Raw genomic sequence first — 26,351 nt, forward strand, 5'->3', positions numbered from 1 at the left:
AGGCATCCAGTGTTGGAGGGTCGCTTAAAGTTCCTAAACCAGGGGCCTTAGGCCTCTGTGTTATGCCACTGGGTGATAGCTACAGTAATATGGAGGTGTCCCCTAAATACAATATATTATAATCAATCCGTCAGTGAATTTTTATTAAAAAGAAAACTTTATACAGTAGAACACCTATTGTGGGGACAACTACAGGACCATACAAAGTGCCCCTTGAATAGGTGTCCCCAGAATAGAGGCTTTCCACAATGTTAAAACATATTTCTCCTTGTTTTGTTTCACATGAAAGTGTCCCCTTAATGTGGGTGTTCCCCGAATAGCAGTGTCCCAAAGAAGGGGTTACTGTATAAAGTTACTGTTAAATATTGTTTGAGTGTTTGCATGGCGAAATCAAATGTTGATAAAAAGTTTGCGGTACACCACGTATATCTAGTTCTAAAAAGAACTGTTGAGTTTCTCAACAGTTCTATCAGCATTATTGTTACAGTATAATTGATCAGGATAAAACAAGACATCTTTCCGATCTACATTGTGAATTTGATTTATTGTTAATTATAGTGTTGATGCATATTAATTATCCTTTCAATTATTAAGGCTGAATATAGTGAGTTATTGCAATGATTGATTTATCTTTCAAATTTTGTTTTTAATTACAGCTGGAGTTTTCTATTAAGAGCACAGTACAATTACTTATATGTGCATGTTTTAAAACCAAATACAGTAGTCTGTTTTATTGTTGTTACTAAATACTTTTAAAAATGAATAATAATTTGCTATACAGTAGAACCCTTTTTTAGGCGACATTTTTGGAACCCTATGAAGTTTCCGCTCAATAAGAACATCTCCTTAATAGTGTTGGCTGTAGTGTTAAAACATATTTTTGTCCTTGTTTGTTTCACAGGAAAGTATCCCCTTAATAGTAGTGTCCACTTAATAGTTGTATCCCCTCAATAGTAGTGTCCCCTTAAATAATAGTGTCCCCTTAATCGTAGTGCCCCCTTAATCATAGTGTCCCCTTAATAGTAGTGTCCCCTTAATAGTAGTTTTCCCTTAATAGTAGTTTTCCCCTTAATAAGGGTGTCCCCTGAATACTGTAGGAATGACCCATAGGAGTGCTACTGTATTTTGTATTTAGTCCTTGGGTGTGTCTTTTGAATAGGGATGTCCCAAAGGAGGAGTTTCTGTGTTAAGTACCTAATGGGTGTTTCCCTTAAATAGGGGTTTCCCAAGTTTCGCTGTATTTATATTCAGTGTTTTTTTTTATTTTAAATTAATTTAAATTTTAATGCATTTTGTAAACACATGTTATGTGGGTTTGTTCTGGTTTGGTAGCTTTTAGGTTTCATGAATCAGTTTCCTAAACGCTTTAAAAATCTTATTATATACTGATTGATCGACTGCTAAGTTAAATAAATAACCATCATAAGTTTGTATACTACAAACACGATGAAATAACTATGTACTGTATGTATAATATTTAACAATGTAAAAACGCATACTGACTGGCAATCCATTTTAACATTAACACTAATTGATGGATTCCACCCTGACTTAGGTGTTTAAATCACAAGATAAATAGTTTATAACGATGAGTAAACTCCCTGTCATCCATGATCATCATAAATTAATTTAAATTCATAAATTACGAGTGAGTAATTATTGCAAATTTCCGAATCCTTAATACAAGCCATTAATTTGTATCCGGCTTTGTATATTCAACAAATCTTTTAATTTCAATATATGAGATGACATTGACAGCAGTGCAAATGTTAAACATTGATGTAATCTCGCCGATCGTTTTCATGCTTTGGTTGTGATTTTAGAAATTGAGATCGTTGCTAATTATTACTTTGTATACTCGTTTATAATACCTCGCTGTTGTTGTATGTTACCATGGTAATGGGTCATACTTCCTTATTGATTACTTAAAGTTATGGGACACTTCAAAGATTACAATTGATATCATTTAAAGAGATCGTACTAAATATAGTTACCTTTTAATCATGGAGGCGGTACATTTGTGTACGTCAAACTTATGTAAATATGAAACGTTGCCATTGAAAATATTTGTACTGTATACACTTTTCTCATAGGAAATTATTCTATAGATAACTAAATGTTATATTATGTTATTACTACTGTATATTAAACTTGTATATATTCAGTAGTAATTTAAAGGTATAAATTTGTTTTTTTAACAATAATAAGACAGAACATATTTATGTTCACTCATAATTTTTCATGTGTACTTTTACACATCAAACACTAATTGTCCCCTTAATGTATCTTGACTTAAGCAAAAATGATTGATAAATGCCATCCTACTGTAGATATTTCAATTTATTTTTAGCCTACATAATGATTTGCGTGAATTACATAGTAGGCTATTCAAACATATTGATTACAGTAATTGAAATGAATCCAAGATTCTATTTCAATTATAATACTCGTTCTTATATAGTGCTTATTGCACAAAGCCTCTAAACGCTTCACATTATTACCTTGGTCATTTTTTGATCAAACACGTATGGAAACATACTCCCATAATGCAGCTAGTAATCAGCGCAGTTGTGTTTTGACCTTTGTACCAGGTACCCATTTGTACACCTGGGTGGAGAGAGGCAAGTAAAGTATCCCTTGTCTAAGGATACAAGCAATGTGGCGAGTATTGGATTCAAACTCGCGATCTCATTATCATTAGTCCAACACACTGCGCCACACGCCTTTATATTTCTTGAACTTAACACATGTTGTTGCATGTACCAATTTAAGACACATCACAACCGCAAATTGAATTTTAACCGGAAAAATGTTTGGCCCTGCACCAAAACTAAACATACAGTAAATGAGGCCACATTAGTGTGCACATCTACAAACCAATCTCTACATCAGACATCTACGACAGATTTCTAACTTTAAAGATGTATTGTCCACAAAAAACATGAAATGAAGGTTACTTAAATCAGACTTTAAATATGTTATTTTGTAGTTTTAATAAAGTTAATCACTTCCGTAGAAAAAAAAAACTAAAACAGTGTTTTCACTTATAAAATGACAAAATAAATGGTTAAATTTAACCAAAAACCCATTGGTTGGCAGCCAATTAGACCATTTTTTGCTTTAAATTTCATTTTTTCAGGTGAATAATTGTTTTTTTTGGTCAAAGTGGATAACTATTCTGTTACATTAAAATGGCATATTATTTTTTCAGGGGGACAATACATCTTTAAACAAATTCTGTAGTTGGGGATAGAAACAGAACCTAAGCAAAGTCCTTGATGATTGGTTTATTTGGGAGATCATAAAATCATCATAAAATACCCTGTTGTTAATGAGAGAGAGACACATTATCTATATAAATGTTTTCACAATCAATGATTTTGCTATACGTTTATGTTATGGCGACACTAATACCTAAACTGTATGTTTAATGCTTTGTTCATTTGGAAGATCATAAACATATCCATTGTAGACCTAATACTTAATATTATGCAATAAAAATTCCTATTGTTATGTACACAATATTATATTGTTTCATGACTATATAAATTGTTAAGGTCATAATGGGGGACACAAATACTAAAACTGTAAGTATATAATGGCGACATTAATACCAATAATATGGTTGTTTTTTTTTGTATTTTATTGTACACAGATTATGAGTTTTTGAATTTTACTGATGCTTTTGTTTTCTTTTGTATATTATGTATTTCTATGGTGTTAAATGCTGAAATAAAAGATTATTGAATACTATTAGGCTTATAGTGGCATTAATGCTTTCGTATGTTTATTTAACAGGTGGCCCATCAGTGGATAAGTTATTACCAGGTGACGAGATTTGCAGAATAGATGATGAAAATGTTCGGATGAGTGATCGAGAATATATCATAAACAAAATCAGGTTGGTTGAATTCAAAATTGGTAAAAACATTTTTAGAGATCCAAGTAAAATGGATCACATAGGGTTACATGTGCTTCTGAATCTTCTACTCTTTATTAATGTAACATATTTTATTTTGGAGAAAAACATTTTCTTTTTGACATACTGCCTCTGACACCATTCATTATTTGTTATATTATATTTTTGTACACTGGTCTATTTTGTGCCTAGCTTACCTGGATAAACCAACAATAGCCTTTCTCCTCGAAGAGCGGGATAGAACTCGAACACCCCTCTACATCTTGAATTGCCCCATGAGGGATGAGAAAAGATACATTTATTGATGGGGATTTGAACATTTCAGCTGAAAATGTCCCCCTCGTTCCACACTCTAAAATGTTCTCAAATTAAATTTAAAAACAGCTAAAAATTTATATCCTATACTTTGTTCTGTAATATAGATGATATGTAACAAATAACAAATAAACATTATAACAGATACTATATTCTAAGTTCATGCTGTATGTCATCCAATTGCTACTGTCTCATATTTTTAAATTGTATATCTTCTGCCATATTATATTGTTATATGTGTTTGTTGTGATTGGAATTAAGTTGATTTTTCTCTCGACTTTATGGGCTATCCTTGGTTTCTTATTTAATGTATTTGCTTGTAAATTATTTATATTCATATATTGTCTTGTAATCTTATGTTGAAATAAAATCAAATCAAATGTATTTTTAAAGAATGAATACATGTTTGAAATAAAACATGATTTTACAGTTTTGCTCGAAGCTATATCAGATTCAATCAGAATACTAAGTATTGATTATTATAAGAAAAACCCCTTTTTTTCATTGCTTATTAGATGTATTTAAATTCAATACACGCCACATTCTTTGTTTTAATGATTGCAATAAATGTCACATTGATTGAATTATTGCACAATGCATCATTCATCAGATGAATTAAGATAAAATGACAGCCTTAGACGAGGTTTCTCTCCCATAATTCCAGGTACCAAAATGTATCAATGATTGGTCAAAACAATTGAGATAAAAACCAGCCTTTAGACAAGGTTGGTTGTCTAGCCTTGTAGGTGACATTGTTGTAATCAGTTCTGAAAATTAATATAATGCTACTTCTAAGTGTCAAAATCACAATTTAGATAAATCAATAGTCACTGTACTATAGTCTGTTAATAAGTGGTAGGCTGGACCATATTGTAGTCTGTGAATAAGTGGAAAAATATTAAAGCAAACTGAAAAGTGACATCTTTATTTTTCTCATATCTATAAAGCATGAAAATTTAAGGGAAATTATGAAGCCCAGCTGCAACCCATATGCAACCCATGTTGCATGAGATTTGGGAAGAAGAAGGGCATGGGATACAAAGAAAGTGAATGAGATTGAGAAGTAGTAGGAATTGTACTTGTATGAGAGAAGGCATTGAGATATGTTTATGATTTGCAAGAAGCTTGACCATCATTGCCTAGTCCTTCAGAAGAGCTGTATGATCTATTTATAATTAAAAATGTGTAATGCATTATTTTATCTGTACTGATCATATACTCTGTCTGTTGTAGGCCTGTACAGGGCTTAACCCTGCCATGAACATCTAATATTATTACATTATTATTATCTTTAGAAATTCAATTGAATCTATACGACTGACTGTGATTCAACCGTACATCGATAAAACCGGTCTGAAATCATCGTTTCTGAGTGCTACAAAAAAGCACAAACTCAAGAACAAGCCCACGAGGGTACGCTTCGCAGAATCGCCAGAAGGCATGGCTGTCACTTCCATTCAGGTAGTTGATCATTGTTTTGAATAATTTATTGGTCTTAAAGTTGAATTTTCAGTTACGTAGCCGAGTGGTTAGGACACTTGACTATCATACAGAAAGACCCTGTTTTAATTCTAGAAGAACAAGCCAAGTCCACTCAGCTGTAAATGAGTACCCCGTTGAAAAATACTAAATGGCCGACATTCCTCTCATCTCCGATACCAAGCTAAGATGTCCCGCTTCCTCAATCTACCCTCCCCATTCCCTCTCTCTCGTCTATAAGATCAATATTAACCCCTTGCTGCCCTCCCAGAAAATATTATAATTGCACTGAATTGTAAATAATTGTAATTTTTTAATTGTTTTTTCTATTATGTATTTATATTGTGTTGTCTGTTTATGCAAATATTTAAAATTGAATTTAAGCTATCGAAAGTAAAGTGGAGTGGAAAGGAATTGGCTACCGTACCTCAAAATGCCGAGGCTAGTACAGTAGGCTATGTTACCAAGTTGACTAGAACCTTTTAGGTAGTAACCTACTTTACATTAGAACCTAATTAAATTAGTGTTAATAAACAAATTAATTTGTAGTGATATTTTTAACACCAAGGATTATTGTACACTGTGGTGTATCCTCAACACGATTAACTTTGGAATATGTCTTCTCTCAACGGCATTAAATTGTAAAACCTGTTCATAATCATGGATAAAGATGGCTTATGAAAATCTATGAATAGAAGTAAATCGTTCCATGAAAACTATCCCGCTGGTCGATAAGAACACATTACAACAGAACACTTTCACTATTAATGATTTTATAGTCCGTAGACCTTTACGCGTATATTTCATTAGTAAAAAAAAAGGTATCCACATACCCTGAAATTCTGTGTGGTCTAATAAGGTTTATCGCAAATAGCATGCGCAATGCATGATGGGAAGGAATTGTGAGAAACAGTGTCACCAATATAATAACAATTTTATATCCTGGTGGTGGCGCTATTGCTCCCAATTCCTTCCCATCATGCATCATGTACGTTATTTGCGATAAACTCTGTGTAGAGTAAGTGCATATCAATCAAATTGTCCAGAATAATTTCAATACATTATAACAGTTAGTTTGAACAATGATAAAGATGAAAGATGCAATAACTACAGAATTACAGCAAATAAAACAAATATGTGTAATACGTGTTTCTACTCCATCCTTGCCAACCACATGGCTCGCCATTGATTTTTAATATCACAAAATGCATGTACATTCGTTGCCAAGCTGATAGGTTAAAGAAATTTATATTAACATAATTTTAAGATAAAATTAATCGTTTGTATGAAATTATTCATACAAATTGATTGATGAATATTAACTCATTTTAATCAGAAGTAACAAAATTTTAATCGCAGTTGTGTTTTTATAAATACATAATTTTACAATTATTGTAAATGTGAATACAGTATATCTCATTGATATTAATAAATTAAGGAGAAATAATTCTTGCACTTAATTTAAAATTATTCATCATTATTATTCCTGTCCATAAGCATTCTTCATCATGACCTAGTTTGAAAAATGTTTGCATGACAATATTTTCGCTTCAGCCTATCATTTTAATTGAGTAACAATAGCAATAACATTGTCTTTATAATTAACCATAGAATTAATTAGCTAGTTATAATGTTAGTTTAATTAAAAGTTATTGGCTAGTTATAATGTTAAATCTATCAAGTGTGTATGTTCACTTTTATCTGTATTAACTTTTAGAAAATTCATTGACCTATTTTTTGCGAATAGAGTACAACCCCTCCTTTAGGACACCCCTATACAGGGGATACCCCTATTAAGGGGTCACTATCCTATGAAATTAACTAGGGGAAATATATGATTTAACATTATAGCCAATACTTGTAATATAAAGCTCTTTCTACACTACTGTATCAAACTACTGTAGTTTGACAAAAAAGTGTGATGTGCCCAAATATAGTAGTGGTATGCCCAAATATGGTAGTCACATAAAGTTTGAATGTGTAGACAGAGCTTTAAGATGACACTCTGTTGGTTCCCAATGATGTCCTCTTAATGGGTGTTGCTGTATAACAACCTGATGTTCATCCAAATGTATGTCACTCAATAGCAGTGACTTCTTGTAACCTGCATGTTTAGCCTAAGATTATCTTTTATTTTTCGTCGTATTGCAAAAGATTGCCAATAGCGAATTTAATCATTGTACTGTAATAGATGGCAATTCGTTCAGACACACAAGCTGCTCACATAATTTTTCAACAACTCTTTGGATGTGGAGTAATTTTTCTCATGAAAATACCTCCTGGTCACAGACAGGATTTGAACCCAGGACCTCGAGGATGGTAGGCAAACTTCACATGGAACTTGGTGGTTATTCCAATCTCAAGGTCTACGGTTCAATCCCGACCTAGTGCCATGCGTGTAACTTACAACTCTCACTTTCTAAAGCTCTGTCTACACTATCAAACTTTATGTGACAAAAAAATTTGATGTGCCCATATATGGACCTGGATGACATCATATAACTACCATATTTGGGCACATCATATTTGTCAAACTAGTTTGAGCTTAAGCTTGATAATTCACATGTTATCCTGTGTAATTGCTCGCTGTTGGATGTGTATAAAATATTTAAAAATAAATAAAAATAATACTAATTGTTCTTTTCTTTTTAGGGTAAAGTTCCTGCTAGTTTAGTTTATCTACCAAGTGTTCTAAAAGTCTATCTTGAAAATAACCAGACAAAATCATTTAAATATGACAGTAAAACAAATGTAAAGGTAAGAAGAAGGCACATCTTTCATAAATTTTAAAACGAACTGCCTTGGTATGGAGGATGGATGTTTCTTTGCATATATAAATCGGTGGAGTTTGAGTATGACAAAAAAAAACATACCTTCTCACTGTCAATCAAAGCTGTGAAACATTAATATTAAATAGTCGTACAGTTGATGCACGGCTTGTTATTTTAAAATTAATAAATTCATATAATGCATAATTGTTCTCATTCTAGCGTTTAATAAATCTTTCAATTATTCAACTTAAATTTTATGTATTTTAGAAATATATTTTGGTCAAATATGTAACTATCTTGCATTACTATTTATATTTTCATAATATGCTTATCGGTCATGACACGCTTTTTTTTTTTTCTAGGACGTATTAAACACTCTACAGGAGAAACTGAACATCACATGCATGCAGTACTTCTCGCTCGTTATGCAAGACATGCGAAGCACGTCACATCATAAATTTATCTTACTTCATGAAAACGAAACACTTCAAAATGTTAGTATGATTTAAAAATGTTTTTTTACATTCCTAATGGCTAATTTATTCATTAAGTCCGTGAGAATTCTTTTCCACACAAAAGAGGAAAACACAAAAAAGGAGATTTGGTGGAACTCCTCCTTGGAATATCCCTATTCAGAAATCATTATTAAGGGGACACAGGAAATGAATGTGTCCCCTTAAAAGATGTTTTACACTGTATAAGTTTTTTTTTAGTAGAGTTTTGTCATTGGAAAAACATACTGGCATCAGATAGAGTTGAATGTCATCTAAATTATATTATGACCTATTTATCTACAAAAACAGATACATACAATATTTGAGTAGAAGCTTTCTTTTTTAACTGTTGGCAAATTATCACAACAGAAAATTCATGAAGCGAAAAATTGTAATAAAGAATTCGAAAGATTTAGATGACTTAAATGATTTCCCCAGAGGTCAGGTGTCATATTCCATGCATGAGCGATCAGAGATTTACATTTTACTCAATATATGTTTGCTTTTTTAAATGAATGCAGAATACATTAAAACATACAAATGTATTATTTTTGTTATTACTACTTCTATTATTTTAATTTTTATCATGCACACAGAATGTGAAAAAAATACATGTTTTAATAGTTAAGGTGCTCGCCGAGGGCACAGGTTCGAATCTGTCTTAAGAACGTTTGATAAAATGCATTGTTTTTAACTGTTCTGCATATATCTTTCAAATTAGGCCTATGTATGCTTTTATTTTTCTGTATAGATGTTATATTTGTCTTTACTTTTAAACCTTGTAACTGAACCATTTCGAAACACAATACTTCATTACTGAAAATGCAATCCAGTCAAAGGAAAGAATAAATAAACAATAAATATATAGTGCAGTGGTTAGGGCTCCTTGTTATTTTTGATGATATGAATATCTGACTTCCGCAATAAAAAATATTAAACTGATAAGATGCAACGTTTAAGCTGTGAGTCTAAATATACCCATAATCCATTTCTTCCTTTCTTTCATTTTCTCAGATTGCATCAAGGCCAGGATCACAGCATTGGAAATGTCTTTTTCGCATCGCTTTTGTCCCCAAAGATGCATATGATCTACTCACAGCAGATGAAAATGCCTTTGAATATTTTTATCTACAGGTTGGGAAAACATTAATATAGTTATTCTTATACAACACAACTTAAAATATGTTATTTTTTATTTTACATGATTGCCTTTGAATATTTTATCTACAGGCTGGGGAAACATTAATATATTTTCAATATTAAGAATACAACATAAGACTACGATATGTATATTTTTTTATTTCACATGAATACAGTTTATTTAGAATATATTATTATTATTACTATTGTTCAATTATATCCAATAAATGTATATAGTACTAAAAAGTAATATTGATATATAACTTGATTTATGTCCTGTTTATTACAAAGTACACTCAACTCTCAAAATAACCTCAAAACTGGAAACCTCCAAAACGTTCTTAAGAACCAAAAAGTTTTTCTTTCATTGTCAAATCAATTCTCAAAACCAAACATTAAATGAACATTTTGCACCATCCCAATGGTATCAATGTCAGTGATGTAGCCTCGAGAAATAAAGTGGTGTGGTTTCCGTAAGAAAAGGGAACAATCTCTGTTCAAGCCACTGGATTGCCAAAGGCTTCTGTTAAAAAGTGGACAGGTTGAAACCTTACCAACCGTACTGGTGGCTACGACCCTGAATGTATAGTATATAAAATTAAATTTCCTCCTTTGCAAAAGGTCCACAATTACCCTTATTCTAAAAGCTATTACTTTCACTACTTTTTTCAGTGCTGCAATGATGTTATAAATGAACGCTTTGCTTCTGAGCTCAAGTTTGATGTAGCAGTTCGGCTAGCAGCCTTACACATTCACCAGCACGTTCTAAGCAATCATCAAACAAGCAAAGTATCACAGAAAATTATTGAGTAAGCAAACATCTAATAAAATCATTAAGATGTCCTACATACAATAAAAGTCCTAATAAGTGTACATCTTCAGCACCCAATAAATTGTCCTCTTTATAGAATGTCCTTTTATTATGGGTAAAGCTCTGTCTACACTACACTATCTGAATGTGACAAAAAAGTGTGATGTACCCAAATATGGTAGTGATATGCCCAGTTATTGTAGTGGTATGACATCATCGTGTCCATAAAAATGGGAACATCACATTTTTTTGTCACATACAGTTTGATAGTGTAGACAGAGCTTTAGCCAGTTAAATTGTATATTGTTTCACCTTAAAGTGATTATTTTTCAGATTTAAATGTTATTTTATTAAATGTTAAAAATCATTCATACTAATTCCTATCCCATTTCAAATTGTAGTGTTTTTAATATTACAAACTTCCATGTGATGTAGGATGATTGAAATATATATATTGGGAACAGCTTGTTGCCAAATTAGTATAGCAACATTCGATATTTAAAAGGGTTAGGGTTAATAAACAAAGTAGAAATTAATAGAGGTGTGGTACTTTTGTTTTGATGAAATTGTAGGAGAGAAGGCGGTTTGGATCGATTCTTACCAAAGTCTATCATACAGCACATGAAGGGACGGGAGTTGCGTCGCATGATCAATCATTACATAAAACAGAATCAAAATCTTACAGCACCAGGACAAAAGGTAAGCAGCAACGGTTACATCATTATTATTTTATAATCTTAATCATCAGAATCAATACCATTATCATCTTTTTATCATCTTTGTCCTTTTATTCCATTCAGTTTTCTCCCCATCCTTCATTTATATCAATTATGGTTAAAATTAAATTATGTTTATCTTCCCTAATAGCCAACATGAAATCTATAAAAACATAAAATAACATTGATAGTTCCTAGATAAGTCTACTATTAAGATATTTCTATGTTATGTTCAATTCTCACATTTAAGGAGTTGAAATTTGTTTCTATAAAGTGTTAATTTCTTTTTGGTTAAAGTTATCTGTGGTGAAAAACAGCTCTTTAAACTCATATATGTGTGATTTATATTCCGGTTGGCTGTAATTTAAGTTGCCAAACTGCTTCGTCAAATCCATTTACAGAAGAACTTAAATCATATAACTGCAAATTGTAACACATTGAAACAGTTCGAAATATTTACAATTTGTTCTATTTACACTACGTTTTTTGAAAGTTTAGTTTAGTTTAGTTATAATGGGAAAGTTTAGGCGTGAAAGTGATCATAAACCTCTTTTTGTTTTGTTAATATTGTTGTTTTTAATCAAATTACTGCCAAATAAAAAACAAATAAACATAGATATAAAAGTTGAGTAAAGACATTTGCCAAAACCATAGAGATATTATAGTGAACATAATATCTCTATGCCAAAACCAAAAAGACAAAACTTAAAGATATATTGTCCCTTTACAAAAATATTTTTGTTGACTATGCCATTTTAATGTCACATAATAGTTATTCACAATTTCATCAAAAATTATTTACCTAAAAAAACTGTAATTTAAAGCAAAAAAATAGTCAAATTGACTGCCAGGGTTTTTGGTTGATTTTAACCGTTTTCTTGTCATTTTATATGTGAAAAACATTATGTTTTTCTTTTCGACGGAAGTGATTCACTTTTTTAAAACTACAAATGAAATTGCCTATTCAAATCTGATTTTATTAATCTTCATTTTTAAATGTTTTTGGGAGAAAATACATTTTTAATTGCAATCTGTAACAACAGCTACAAGAAATAGATCAATAGCAGGGACAGATCTAGGGAAAGAGCAATAATGTTGCAAGCACTTCTTTTGACAACTAAAGTAGTTTACTCTTGATTTAATTATTTTTTTTAAATATCAACTTAAAATTATTTTATTGTATTATATTTTATTTATATATTTTATTATATATTATTTTAATATATTATATGTAAATAAAGGTTAAATTAAATTGTTATATTTTATTTCCTTCACAATAGCATTTAACAGCATTACAAACAAAACTTCATTATCTGAAGATAATTAGTGAACAAAGAACATTTGGAGGGAAGTTTTACTACGCCACACAACTGGTAAGTAATTATGCCTTGAAAAGGCAAGACAAACTCGTAAATATGTTTTTAAATGAGATAGTGGTAATGAAAACTAAAATTTAGAAGAGTTATAATTGTATTAGTTTCAGACTAAACAGAGCTTTCAATGAAAAGTTTGGTTGTAAATTATCATTATGTAGTTTATCGTCACAAAATGTGATGTGCCCATATATGGACATGATGATGTCATATCACTACCATATTTGGGCACATCACTATCACATTTTTTTGTCACATAAAGTTTGATAGTGTAGAGTTTTATAAACTAACATGTCTATCTTATTTTTAGTCAACATCATCAGACGACAAAAGAGCTGATGTAACCCTTCTGATTGGTCCAAAATGCGGCATCATGCAGGTGATTCATTTAAAGGGTAACATAACGCATCATCTCGCCGACTTTGATCAATTAGAATTTATTGAATTGTCACACGAGGGCAGCAACGTCATCCGGGTGACAATTGGCGTCAGAGACGAAGAGGTAGGTTATTGATCTTTCCAGAATAGAGTGTAACATTTAGTATCAATTAGTTTTTATATCAGTATTTATGACTTCTTTAAACATTGTACTCTTGTAAATTGATATATTATATGAATGCACTTTGTCTACTGCTTCAAAGTTTAACATTAATAAATTGATGATACCATGTGACTTCCTTTGTTGTCAGCAGACAAACAACAATTTCCATTTGATACAATATAACTTCCTATTTTATAAGCTAGTAATATTTTTTCTAGTGAATATATTAATAACAATTTTTTTTTTTGGTAAGTTAAAAAAAAGTACATTATTTACCAGTAACAAGTAATAATGGTAATAATTGCTCTTAATCCATCAATATACATTACATGATCATTTTAAAAATGGTCGTTGAGCCTTAATTATCTAATAATATCTATATACTTTGCAAAAGACTTTAGGAAATTCATTTAATCATTTTTAGAATAGAAAATTGTACAAAATCTACTGTGTTCATAGATTTCACCATCACTGAAATTGTTGTTCGTTAATTGTTTACAGCCAATTATTCTAATGTTGCAATCTGACGAAGGGCAAGACTTAATTAACCTAATTAATGGTTACCATAAGCTGTATAACGAAGGTGATGAACCATTAATTACAACAATGGACTCTAACTCATTCTTAGTTTGTGGAGAAAGTAAGTCAATTTGTTATTTGTGTTATTTTATTTGGTTTTTTTTTTATTGTTTCTCTGCACATACATAGCATTTACAATGAAAGAACAAACTTGCACTAGTAAAAACAAAAATGTGTGCAGAAAAAAAACATGTTATACCACCAGTCAATGTTGAGTGTTTTTATTTTTGCCTTTAATTGATAGTAGACTAAAATACATTATAGATCTGAGTGTTAAAGATGTATTGTCCCCCAAAAACATGAAAAATGAAGATTAATTACATCAGACTTTGAATAGGTTATTTTGTAGTTTGAATAAAGTTAATCACTTCCGTAGAAAAAAAAACGAAAAAAATAATGTTTTCACTTATAAAATAACATAATAAATGGTTAAACTCAACCAAAAATCCATTGGCTGGCAGCCAATTTAGCAAATTTTTGCTTTAAATTACAGTTTTTCAGGTAAATAAATTTTGTTTAGATCTAATTTTTGGTCAAAGTGGATAACTATTATGTGACATTAAAATGGCATATGCAACAAAAAAAATTGTAAAAATTATTTTTCAGGGGGACAATACATATTTAAACCGGAAAAAGTGACTAAAATACTCAAAATAATATTTCTGATAAAAACCTATTATAAAACAGTTTTACAAGAGTTTTTAGGTTATACTTTCCATTTACTTGGGCACTTTCAGTTGTTTCTCTTTTCTTATAATTATTTTGTATTTTATTAACATTCAGCCCCTCGATATAGAGGGCAGCATACTGTTGCTGTATCAGACTGGAACTATCTGTCTGACATGGTCTCTGAAAACCTATCCAGTACTACTAGGAAAGAAAAGATCCGAGAAGGCTATATGATGGCGGATTTCTCACAAGGTCCACCATCATTCAATCAAGGTTCTGCTTTTAAATTTAGGTACGTTCTTTAAAAAAAATTTTTTTTACATTGTTGAATCTCGTCCTTAAGTATTATTTATTTTCGTAAAACTGAAATTAATTCAGGTACCGTGACTAAAGCAGGATTAGTATTCAACTTCCTATCTATTGTTTTAAAATTAAAAAATAACTATAAATATAATACTGTTTTCTTCTTGTTTCATCAACAGTCCATCTCTTCCAAACTTAAAGCTGTCTGAACAGAACCATAATGATCCTTTGCCAGTTTCCACCATTTTGAACTCACCAGTGTATGGCAGTCCTCAGAGTCCTTCAGAACATTCTTCAGATGATTCATCTAGTCTTGAAGGACTAATTGAGATAATGTATAACTCAAAGAACAACGTTGAATCTTCGAATAAACCTGATACATCACCCTCAAAAGATCAACCAGATTCTGTGCCAGTTAAAGAAAAGAGAAGGAGATTTTCTGATATTTTGTCGCCAATGCGACGGACTAGTTTATCTGACATGCGTTTTGATGTCACAGATACAGTTGCTACAAATGATTTAATAACAGAACACAGAAAAGCAAAAGACAGTCATGTGCAATTGCTGAAATATCGAACTGTTCATAGTAGTTCTGAGGATTCAGACTCTGATGTTGAGACCAGTGATGCACCTTCTGGTCTTCAAAAAGTCAGAGACTCAATGTTACTACCAAAGACTAAAAATCATTTTAGCTTGTGGAGCTTTGATAAAGAAGACAGTTTAAAGGAAGACCAGGATGGAGATACAACAGTTGAAAGTGATACCATTGATCTCACATTGAATAGATTAAATGGCTCAACATTAGATAATAACAATGCAAAGGAAGAGAATGTAATCGCAGAGGAGGCTTTAAAAGAAAATGGAGAAGTATCTGAAAATGATAACTCTGATATTCCAGTTTCTGTGATTGATTTGCCATCAAATGTTGAAAAAGGAAGCGAAGTTGCAAAACCATCTGATGAAGCACATGGTATGCAAATGGCAGCGATTGAAGCTCTTGCTACACTTGATTCTCCAGCGTTTGCTCCAAGAGAAGTAAAGCGAAGAGACATTGGTTATGAATCAGATTCTGGAAACGAAACCATATCTTCCGAGATCATTGATAGTGGAGATGTGGCAGGATTGAGTCAATCGCCAAATGATTATTTAGACATTAATACTGCTCCTTGTAATGAGGATAAAGACAATGAGTCACATGATCAAGGAGAGATATTGGTTAATGGAACATCGCAAAGCTCGGACACTGACAGTAGTTCTACTCTGAGAGGTAGCACTCCAAATTTGAGCAATATTGAAGTCAATGATGATGATGTTGGTGGTGATGAATCTGTACCGGCAGATTTCAACAGTATTGATACTTTAATAGCATCTATGGTGGTTCCACCACCTCCTGAAAGTACTGAAAATGATGAGTTTATTAAGTCATTGCTTCCTCCACCAACATTTGGTGATGAGGAATCATTAGAGAATAATCCAATTGTTCCGCCACCTCCTTGTTTTGGAGAAGAGATTGAAGAAACAACTGATAAAGATGTATCTGCCATTGTACCATTATTGGACCTAAATTCCCTAACAAACGATGATGATAGTAATGATGAAGAGTATATACCAGATATTTTACAGGAAATTACACAGACAGTTGATGAAACGAAGGATAAAAAAGGTGAAGAGCCTAGTCCATTGGTACAAAGACGACTAGGGCTTATGGCAGTGGAACCAATGCAAAATAGTATAGATAGTGGCTTTGTGGCAGAGAGTGTAGACAGTGATTCTATCGTGTCTCTACAATCGACTTCAGAAAATGGCAACAAAACTGTTGCGTCTGACAGTGAGGACGATACTCATGAAACTACAGTTTTTACCACAGATGGTACTGAGTTCTTTTTAGAAACTCTTGTTTTTAGTAAGTCACCAGATAAATCGAAAAGTCCTTCAGAAGAAGGAGTAGAAGTAGAGGGAGAAAAGCCTAAAACACCTCCAACACCAATTCCACCACCAAGAAGGAAGTACAACACTGAATCTTTCAAAAGAAAAATGGCCATGAAAGAAGAACAACCAAAAATTCACCGTCCAAAGTCACTTGACTGTCTTGATATAAAAAGATCGTCATCTATGAGAGTCAGTACTGGTTCCATGGAATATCTTGACAATAAGAGTAGTGTTGCCATTTATGCAACAATTAAGAGATCATCAACAGCAATACATAGAAAGTCACCAGTTCGTGCTGATGTTCTTTTTCAGCATTCTAGTGACAATACTCCAACTGCTGAGGAACTCAACAGAGATTTCTGTTTACCGACTGATAGTAAACCTATTTATAGAAGTCAGACTTTTTCAAGCAGTGATAAGGTGCCTCACCGTAAAGCGCCCCCACCCCCTGTCAAACCAAAGCGTAGTCCTTCACCTATGTTTCGTAAATCAACTGCAAATGATGAATCAAATGCAAACAATAATCACAAGGCACCATCAAAAAAAGAAGCTCTTTTAAAGCGACCTTTGTCATTCTCAAACCCATTCACAAGAGCAAAAAACGCTCTTAAAGGCAAGAAGTCTTTCGATGCATCTGAATATCCAACTAGTAAACCAAAGCCTGGACCTAAGCCACTAAAAGCAATGACTTTTATGGGATCACCAGAGACATCAAACCGTCGTTCTATATCTGAAAGTAAAAATAATAGACCACATACTTTAAATTTATCTGAAATCAACAATGTGGAAACAAAAGATGTTAGTGGTGTAACTCGCTCTGAATCAGTGCGTTCTCCAAAGAACATTATTAGTCCAAACCTTTCACCAACAAAGTCACCTTTGAAGTATAGTTCATCATTCAATGTACCAGGAGAGAGGCCTGCAACATCAACATTCCAGTCACCACCACCAGTACCTGGTTACCGACCTCATTCACCAAGAGTTCCTCCTCCCCCAAAGCCAGCAACACCACCGGTTGTTTCTTCCAGAAACCAGTCACCATCATCCAGTCTTAGATCGTCATCTTCATCACCTAGCTTCCAATTTTATATTGATAACTTAGAATCAGGTCTAGCTTATCCTACACGTACACCATCACCAATAACTAGTTCTAGAACTTCTAGTCCAGTGCCTAAGAAGTACCAGTCACCAGTACAAAGTCCAGTGATTGCAAAATTACCATTACGTAGCGTAAAATCAGGACCACCAGTATATCCAAAGCCATTAAGAGCTACGCCTAGTCCTACTCCAAGTTCTACATCTTCAAAAACACCAGATTCTGATTCCCCACCACCACTTCCTTCTACAATCCCACCTATACCAAGCTCATTCTCATCACAAACTAACACTACTCCACCACCACCAGCATTGCCAAATTCTCTACCACCAGGAATGGAAGTGTCCTTCTATGTTTCTCCAGACTCACCAGTACTACCAGATGATTCCTATAAACCTGAAGAAATCCCCCAAGATGATGTTATCAAAATGGCGATGGAAAAAGAATACTCCGGCAACGATGCTTTAAATGATGCCATTGCAGATGTACAAAAACTTGTTGCATTTATCGAAAAGTATTCTGACACCGTGACACCAATCCCAGATGCGACACAATTCCAAGAATATAAACAGGATTTAGTTGCCAACACAAAGGAATTCACAGGAAATGTAAAGCTTCTTGTAAGCAGTGCAGCTCTGAGTTATGAAAAGCTCACCAGCCGTGTTGAGGACAGTGTTCATACTCTGGCTAGGTTATATGACAATAGCAGAGCTGCCATAGCTTCCATGTCGTCAGTGATGCAGGCACATAATCTTGGAACCAAGGTGAGTTCAAGCTATTTATTTTACAGGGATTCTCTCTAAAATCGCTTCAACATATCCTGCTTCTTCCTCATAGACATTCTATCTTCTAGTTATGTTCTATTTTAAAGTTTTTCTTATGTATTTGACATCTGTATTTGTATGCATTAATAAATAAATGTCAACAATCTAATCTTGTTTTTTCCCTTGAAAATTTAAGGAAAACTCAATATTTTCTATGAAAGATGATAAGATTTGGAATTTTTAAGAAAAGATTGGAATATTATTGTCTGTGATAGATTTAACAGTATACTGCCCTCATATTTAGATGCAATCATATTTTGTGAGAATTAACATTACATTTTGTCATTCTGGAAACAGTAAACTTTTTACATTGATCCTTTTAAAAAAAGCGTTAGTTGTTTCAATTTATATTCATTAGATTACTAAGCTTAAAAACATTTGAAACTAGATTATAAGAATTTTAGCCAATGCTTAAGTCGGATGGGTAGGTGACATTACCAATTGATTGATGCGATTATCAGCGTAGGTTTATTTACCGTTGGATATTCCATACAATAGACACCACAAAGCCTTTTGTTTGTTGTCATCTTGGGTCCTCGCCAATTGCATTGTCCAATCAGATTGCAGGACTTAGAATTAAGTCTTAAAACCTGGTAATTATTTCCCCTTATTCTTGGATTTGTTTGAACTTGATAAAATGTTTGAAGGAAACGCATACATTGTATGTCTACACTACCAAACTTTATGTGACAAAAAAATGTGATGTGCCCATATGTGGACATGATGATGTCATATCACTACCATATTTGGGCACATCACACTTTTTTCAAACTATTTTAATAGTGTAGACAGAGCTTTATATGTCTACCTGAACACATACCTGATGGCCCATGTATGGAAGCATGTTGTATCTAAAAAGATTCTATATCTTTAGCAAACTGTAATTATTCATACTTAAATGTTGTATCGTGGAGGAATTAGGTTACCTCGACGGTTGTAATAAAATGCTTTAGAATTTCCTAATAAAAAAGAGGTTTTTCAGAGATATTCAATATTAGTGATTTTGTAAAAGAGATAAGAAAATATATATGATTAGGGTGCATTGTACGTGCACTAAAACACCATAGTATTGGTGCATTAACATTTACTGACTTTCAACGTGTTGACAAAAAAGTCCCCATAAACATAGATGCCACAACACGCACAAAAAACACCACACTTTTAAACTTAATTTGGTAACCCTTATCAAGTCTGAATTTACTAAGTCACAATATTCATGATATTGTTAAAATTTTTCAGAACAGAATTTTTGAAATTAATTTGTGTTGAACAAAAATTGATAAAGTTTGTAAAAAAAAGGTCCAATCCCATAACATTAACAACAACATTTTCAGTCCCCATATATTAATTTGGTAACTCTTAGAGTCTGTTTGCACTTGTGAACACTTGGGCATTTTAATCCGTGAATTACCTTACAGCTTGCGTGCCATATCTGTGAACATACCCTAATTAGTCTCAGTCATAAGAATCTAGTCGCAGCATTTTATAACTTTTTTCAATTAAATCAATTAAACAGAATTATAATAAACAAAATAACTAAAGTGTTCTGCACACTGTTGATATTTAATCACTTATTGTAAGATCAATTTCAAGGGGCTTTTCTTTGAAATCATAAATGTTTAGGCAAAGTCCACACTACATTTTCCAGTGCTGAAAAGCAGTATAAGCAATATAATATAATAATGTTAAAAGAAAATATTTTGTAAACAGAAATTTTACAGATTAAATTATTTAACCTAATTTTTAACTAGAAAAGAAGGTTATTCAAAGTACAAATTATATGCGTCTTAACTGTAGAAAAAAAACCACAGTTTTTAAGTGTCTTGAATATGCGTAAAAAACTTTTGGATTTTATACATGGACGTAATCGTTGGTATGAATCCATTAGAGACTATAAGACCTTTATTGTTGTCTGGTTGATAAAATATCATGTATTGTCATTCTATTTGTAACCTTGGAATATTCTTATAGTTGAGTGTTGTGTAATTGATGCCATCGTGAAACAAAAATCTGTTTTGTAAATAAAAAGTACATGGACCTATGTTTACTTACAGTATGTTTAACTGTGACGCAGATTAGTGCGAGGTTCTGCATAGTTTATAAAATCTTCTAATTCAATGTGAATAATTTTGAGTAGAAAGGACCAAATTGAGTAAAGAATACATTTACCTTACCCTAACCATAGTTTAAAATGATAGCTGCTGTTTTCAAGCGATTGAAGTCCTAATCTTATCTTTATTTTCTGATATAATCTTGCAGCACTGCTTAATTGTGTATAGTACTTTATTTTGGTCTCCATGAGATTTTAAAACTTTTTTTTAAAATGAAAATTTGATTCAATTTATTTGGCGATTCAATCCATTTCTTAAAACAGTAGAATCTTATTAAGGAGACACCTTCAGGAAAAATTGTTCTGATATATTCTTATGGCATTGCTTAATTGTGTATAGTACTTTATTTTGGTCTCCATGAGATTTTAAAACTTTTGTTTGAAATGAAAATTGGATTCAATTTTTTTTGTTGCCGATACAATATATTTCCTAAAACAGTAGAATCCCTATGAAGGAGATACCTTCAGGGCCCAAAAAATGTTCCCCTTAATAATAGGGATGTCCACTGAATAGAGATTGGCCACAGTGTTAAACATTTTTTTCCCTTGTTTATTTCACAGAAAAATGTCTCCCAAATAGTGTTTAAAAATATACCGTATTGCTTTGTGTTTATTTTATAGGAAGGTTCCCCTTAATGGGGTGTCCTCTGCCTAGAGTGTCCCAAATGATTGGTGTTACTGTATATAATCATTTGCTAATAAGTCTTTTTTTTTTAAAGTGCTCATCAAAGTACTCAAATTGGATTAGATGAGTATATATTTGTACTCTTACACCTGTACTGTATTAACAATCACTGTGACCAGCAGTCCTTCGTTGTTTCAATACCTAGCCCTCTAGGTGTACTCTTTGCTCATTCAATGCCTCTGCTTTTGTTTTCTGGGGGATAATTAGCACCTAAGGTGAGGTACAGACAATACAGCAAAGCCTGTATTCATGTAATCCTTGAAGGTCGTTTTAGTACCTATTACTCCATGCTACAGGTAGACAAATCTAAACTTAAAACAAACAGTCGCAGTGCAACAAGCAGGTGTTTTGTTTGTATATTGTAACACCCCATCAATTATTATTGTGTACTACTGGATAATGCATTGTGTTATGTTAAAATCTCGGGGCCTCTCTGATCCAGGGATGTGCTAGACATAGATGTCTTTACAAATATAAAATGAACTCGATAGTCTTTCTATATTACATTTCCCATGTCTCGAATCTAATATTTTTTTTCCAAGTAAAAACCAGAATGTTGAATGTAATTTCCCATGTCTCAACTCTTAAAAAAACATTTAAAAAAAAATTAAATATATTTTGTTTTCAAGTAAAAAACAGAATGTTATGGTAGAATTTAGTTATACAATATCTCCCAAAAACAAAACAACATTTCCATCTTATTCTAATAATAATTAGGGACCAGTAACATATTTTGTGGTTTTGGTGTGTTTTTTTTTTATGATAGATTGTGGTTTTTGTGCTTTATTAAGTAAATAAAAACAACATGTGTTTCTTTAAAATAGTCTGTTAAAAAATAGTGGTGATTAATTAATTTGTTCTTGAAATAATTAAAGATGAGATTATGCGATTAAAATCAATTGATTAAAAGCAGATAATTATTACACCATTGATACACACCCAAAAAAACAAAAACACAAACGTTTACAAGAATATATAGTTTTGTTTAAGCTGGCATGGGGTGGGGTGGGGTGGGCGTCGATAGTATTTGAGGTATTTTTCTTTGTAGTTTTATTGTCTTTATTAGGCTAAGAATTTCCATTTTTATTGAACCAATAACAATTTTTTAATCTTAAATCTCCAAAATATCTAAACGTATACATCAACGTTATTTGAATTCACAATGCTGTTGTTAATCAAACAAGGCGAGTATCCACATCTAGGAGGCACAAACTCTCTTTTTACAACTAAAATGAAATTTTAGAATAGGGCAAACATCTGATCAATTACTCAACTCCCTGACGCAAAGCTACTCCACAGTAGTTTAATAATACAATTACAACCCTGTTGGTGCAGTACCCGCTGCTTACTTGGGCTTGTATCTAACCACTAGCCATCAGCTCAAGCTCGGTGGTCTAGAGATATGAACGCCAGGCTAGTGATCTGGAGGTTGTGGGTTCAAGTCCCACCCGAGAACATTCTCAAATGTACTTAGTATGAAGTACAAATTAAGTCAGAGTAGGGCAAACATCTGACCAATTAAAATGAAATTATAAACTACTTTTTAATATATATTTATTTAGATATAGATTATTTAATAATAATAATAATTTATTATCAGATTATTTATTATGTTAGTGCTAAAAAATACTGGATACACCCCTGCAAACTATGAAAAAAATTCAAACTCAGTAGTTGAAACAAGTACTGCCACATGGAGTAAAGAAACTACAGATTTCTTGGATACACTTCATCTATCTACTTTAAATTGTTCAGTTCTTTTCACATTATCTCATGAAGTTTAATAATTAGTGACGTTGAAATCCGCAAGAGCAGTTCACTCAATGATATTAATGACACTTTGTGAACTAATTAAATGAAGAGTCTCTTATCATCGTTAGCTCATTGTCTCAACTAGGGAAAATATGAGCAGTTGTTGAGTACATATGCAATGCCCTTGCGGTCTAACAACACAGGGATTTTCCCAGGAAAAGACGATCTTAAAGTGGTTTTGATAGGGGTATGAAGAGCACTTGTACCCACCTATGTGTCATCTATTCTTTATAGTAATTGTGTGTTTGTCACTGGTGCGTGTGATTCATTTCATCCACAGGTGTTGGAATTATTTTAACAACATAAGTGACAGTTGTATTCTTGTTCAATACAGAAAACAACAACAACAATAATTGCAATGATAAACTGATTGTGTAGCTTGCCTTCCAATCCAAAGGTCCAGGGTTCAATCCTGACATAGTGCCAGGGTTGTAACTCATGACTCAACTCCACTCCCTATGCCTCAAATGAAACTTGGTTTATAAGCATGAAACAGTATATTATTAAATAGTTTATCCATCCTGTAATTGGCAAGTTACTCGCTGTTGGATGCGTGTGAAATAAAAAAAAACTGCTGTATTTCCCAAACGCAACAGAAATTTGATCAAACTAATTTCAACTTTTTTGTTAATTAGTATTACATTTTTTAGTTGAAATTACATGCATGAGTAAATTTATATCGCCCTCTTTTAGATTTTGGCTCTTTTTTTAGCACGACTACATAATTATCTACATCATTATTACAATATCAGTTAAAACATTCCATCTCTGTTTTTCCATTGATGCTGTCAGTACAACTGTGTTTTGGCAACATAATTTTTTTTAAGCCTATTTGATTTTTTAAAATATTATTATGATTTATGTACGGTTCAACCATTTTGATTACTAAAATATTTTATTGATCTCTTTCAAGGTGCGAGATGTGGCCAACACATTCAGCTCAACGTTACAAATCGCTCAGGAAGCTCATGGCAAACCAATCAACCATCCCAAGATGCAACTGTTGCTACGGCAAGCTCAAACAATGGCAGCCATCTTGTCAGCATTAATGCGAACATTACGAATACTACAAAATTGAATGGAATTTACTTCAGGACAGTAAAGTACCAGTTAAATCAAATTTATAATTCTATTTTTGGTATAAATTAATTTAAAGAAAATTTAATTATTAATTAATATGATGTTTTAAACCAATATGAATTTTAAATCCTAGGATTTAATTCTTAGGTGGTGTATTTTAAAGTTTATTTAAACATTTGTTTGCAGGCAAACAACCTCTGTAGCATAAGAAACATACATCCTCTCGCCCTTCCCCTTTTATCAACTTCCTGAGTACCAGTTCATTTTTAGACAATCTACAATATTAAAAATGTTAATATAATAATGATATAATATTTATTTTCAAATGTATATTAAGTTATGTAAAGTTACCATGCAAATAACAAACATATAAAAACAAAAAAATTAACAGATCAAATTATTTTTTATTTTTACAATTTTAACAAATATGAAATATACTTTTTTATTTTTACATAATTGTAAAATTTTTGTTTATTTACCAGAAAAGTTTCTGGGCCAAAATTAGGGTTTAAACTGAGGTCATATTGCATGATAATGAATATAACCTAATTACTGAAAAATGGTAATGCTGTGGGTATCCAATAAAATAAGCAAAAAGCTAAACGATAAAGTAAACAGCAAGAAAGGGCCAAGCTTTTGAAAAACACTATTTCTACGTCAGGGCATTAAAACAAATAAATATTAAGCTACATTGTACAGTATATGCTTTAAGCTCTGTCTACATTATCAAACTAGTTTGACAAAAGTGTGTGATGTGCCCACATAATGGTAGTGATATTACGTCATCATGCCCATGTAATTATATGGTCACATCACGTTTTGCCACATCAGGGAAGAGTGAAATCACACTTTTCCCTGGTCACATGAAGTTTGAGAGTGTAAACAAAGCATTACAAAAAATATTTATTTCTATAAAAATATTTAAAAAATACCTTCATCTGATTCCAATCGATGATCAAATTTGTGTGCTTTTATGCTATTATATTATTATTCGTTATTTGATTGTTGTTAATCATTAGGATTGTTTTGTATCAGCTATTGTTTGGCGTTCCATACGGTGCATTTCACTTTAATACCTCGATCCGAACTTGAATTAACTGTTCATTACTGTGTTTTAGGTTGTGTGAATGCATGTGAATCTCTTATGTTTAGGTGATTTTGTCTAGGTCTGTTTGTTTATTTTACCTGCTTGTGAGTAAAAGTTGGTGGTTGTGCATCGGGTATGGGATACACCCCCCTTATTTTGGTGGAGAGGTTAATCCGGAATCGTGATCTTTAATAATGACAGTTTTAACTAAAAAATTAGTTTAGTATATTTAGTCTTGTAGTAATAATAATAATAATAATAATATTTATTGGTTACTCTCGTTTAAAGCGGAGATACACTCTCTAATTTAATTACTGATTAAATGACAATGCTGTGGGTATCAGTGGCTGGATCTCAATGGAGATATACAAAATAAGCAAAAAGCTAGATCAAAACTATAAAGTATAACAGCCAGAAAAATTAGCAGAGCTTTCGGGCAACACACGATACAATATATAGATAGGGCCTACAGTTAAGTTAATACTGTTTCACAATTACAATATGCCAGTATCTCAGTACCATTTTCGCAAACTAGTTTGTGACACCTAGTAGTTGTGTTGGTTATGCCTATATTAAAAAAAATGCACAATCATTTTAGAAAGTACGTCTGGGGGTAAT

The 26,351-nt window shown here is 32.2% G+C and overlaps 1 protein-coding gene across 2 annotated transcripts in view; it reads left to right on the top strand.

Annotated features, from left to right (window-relative positions):
• LOC144843095 (uncharacterized) overlaps positions 1-25,547 on the top strand; it is a 49,451-nt gene extending 23,904 nt beyond the window's left edge. For both annotated transcript variants that reach the window (XM_078699787.1, XM_078699788.1), the window contains 13 exons: positions 3,799-3,901; positions 5,530-5,695; positions 8,366-8,470; positions 8,847-8,978; positions 9,993-10,112; positions 10,791-10,927; positions 11,502-11,628; positions 12,926-13,018; positions 13,329-13,520; positions 14,061-14,199; positions 14,922-15,099; positions 15,290-18,899; positions 24,480-25,547. In XM_078699787.1, the coding sequence (XP_078555913.1) occupies positions 3,799-3,901; positions 5,530-5,695; positions 8,366-8,470; positions 8,847-8,978; positions 9,993-10,112; positions 10,791-10,927; positions 11,502-11,628; positions 12,926-13,018; positions 13,329-13,520; positions 14,061-14,199; positions 14,922-15,099; positions 15,290-18,899; positions 24,480-24,644 (5,267 nt within the window). In that variant the 3' untranslated portion in view covers positions 24,645-25,547. The remainder of the gene's footprint in view (positions 1-3,798; positions 3,902-5,529; positions 5,696-8,365; positions 8,471-8,846; positions 8,979-9,992; positions 10,113-10,790; positions 10,928-11,501; positions 11,629-12,925; positions 13,019-13,328; positions 13,521-14,060; positions 14,200-14,921; positions 15,100-15,289; positions 18,900-24,479) is intronic.
• Positions 25,548-26,351: the final 804 nt, after the last annotated feature.

Source organism: Antedon bifida, chromosome 5, assembly GCF_963402885.1.
Source record: "Antedon bifida chromosome 5, ecAntBifi1.1, whole genome shotgun sequence".
Taxonomy (NCBI): Eukaryota; Metazoa; Echinodermata; class Crinoidea; order Comatulida; family Antedonidae; genus Antedon; species Antedon bifida.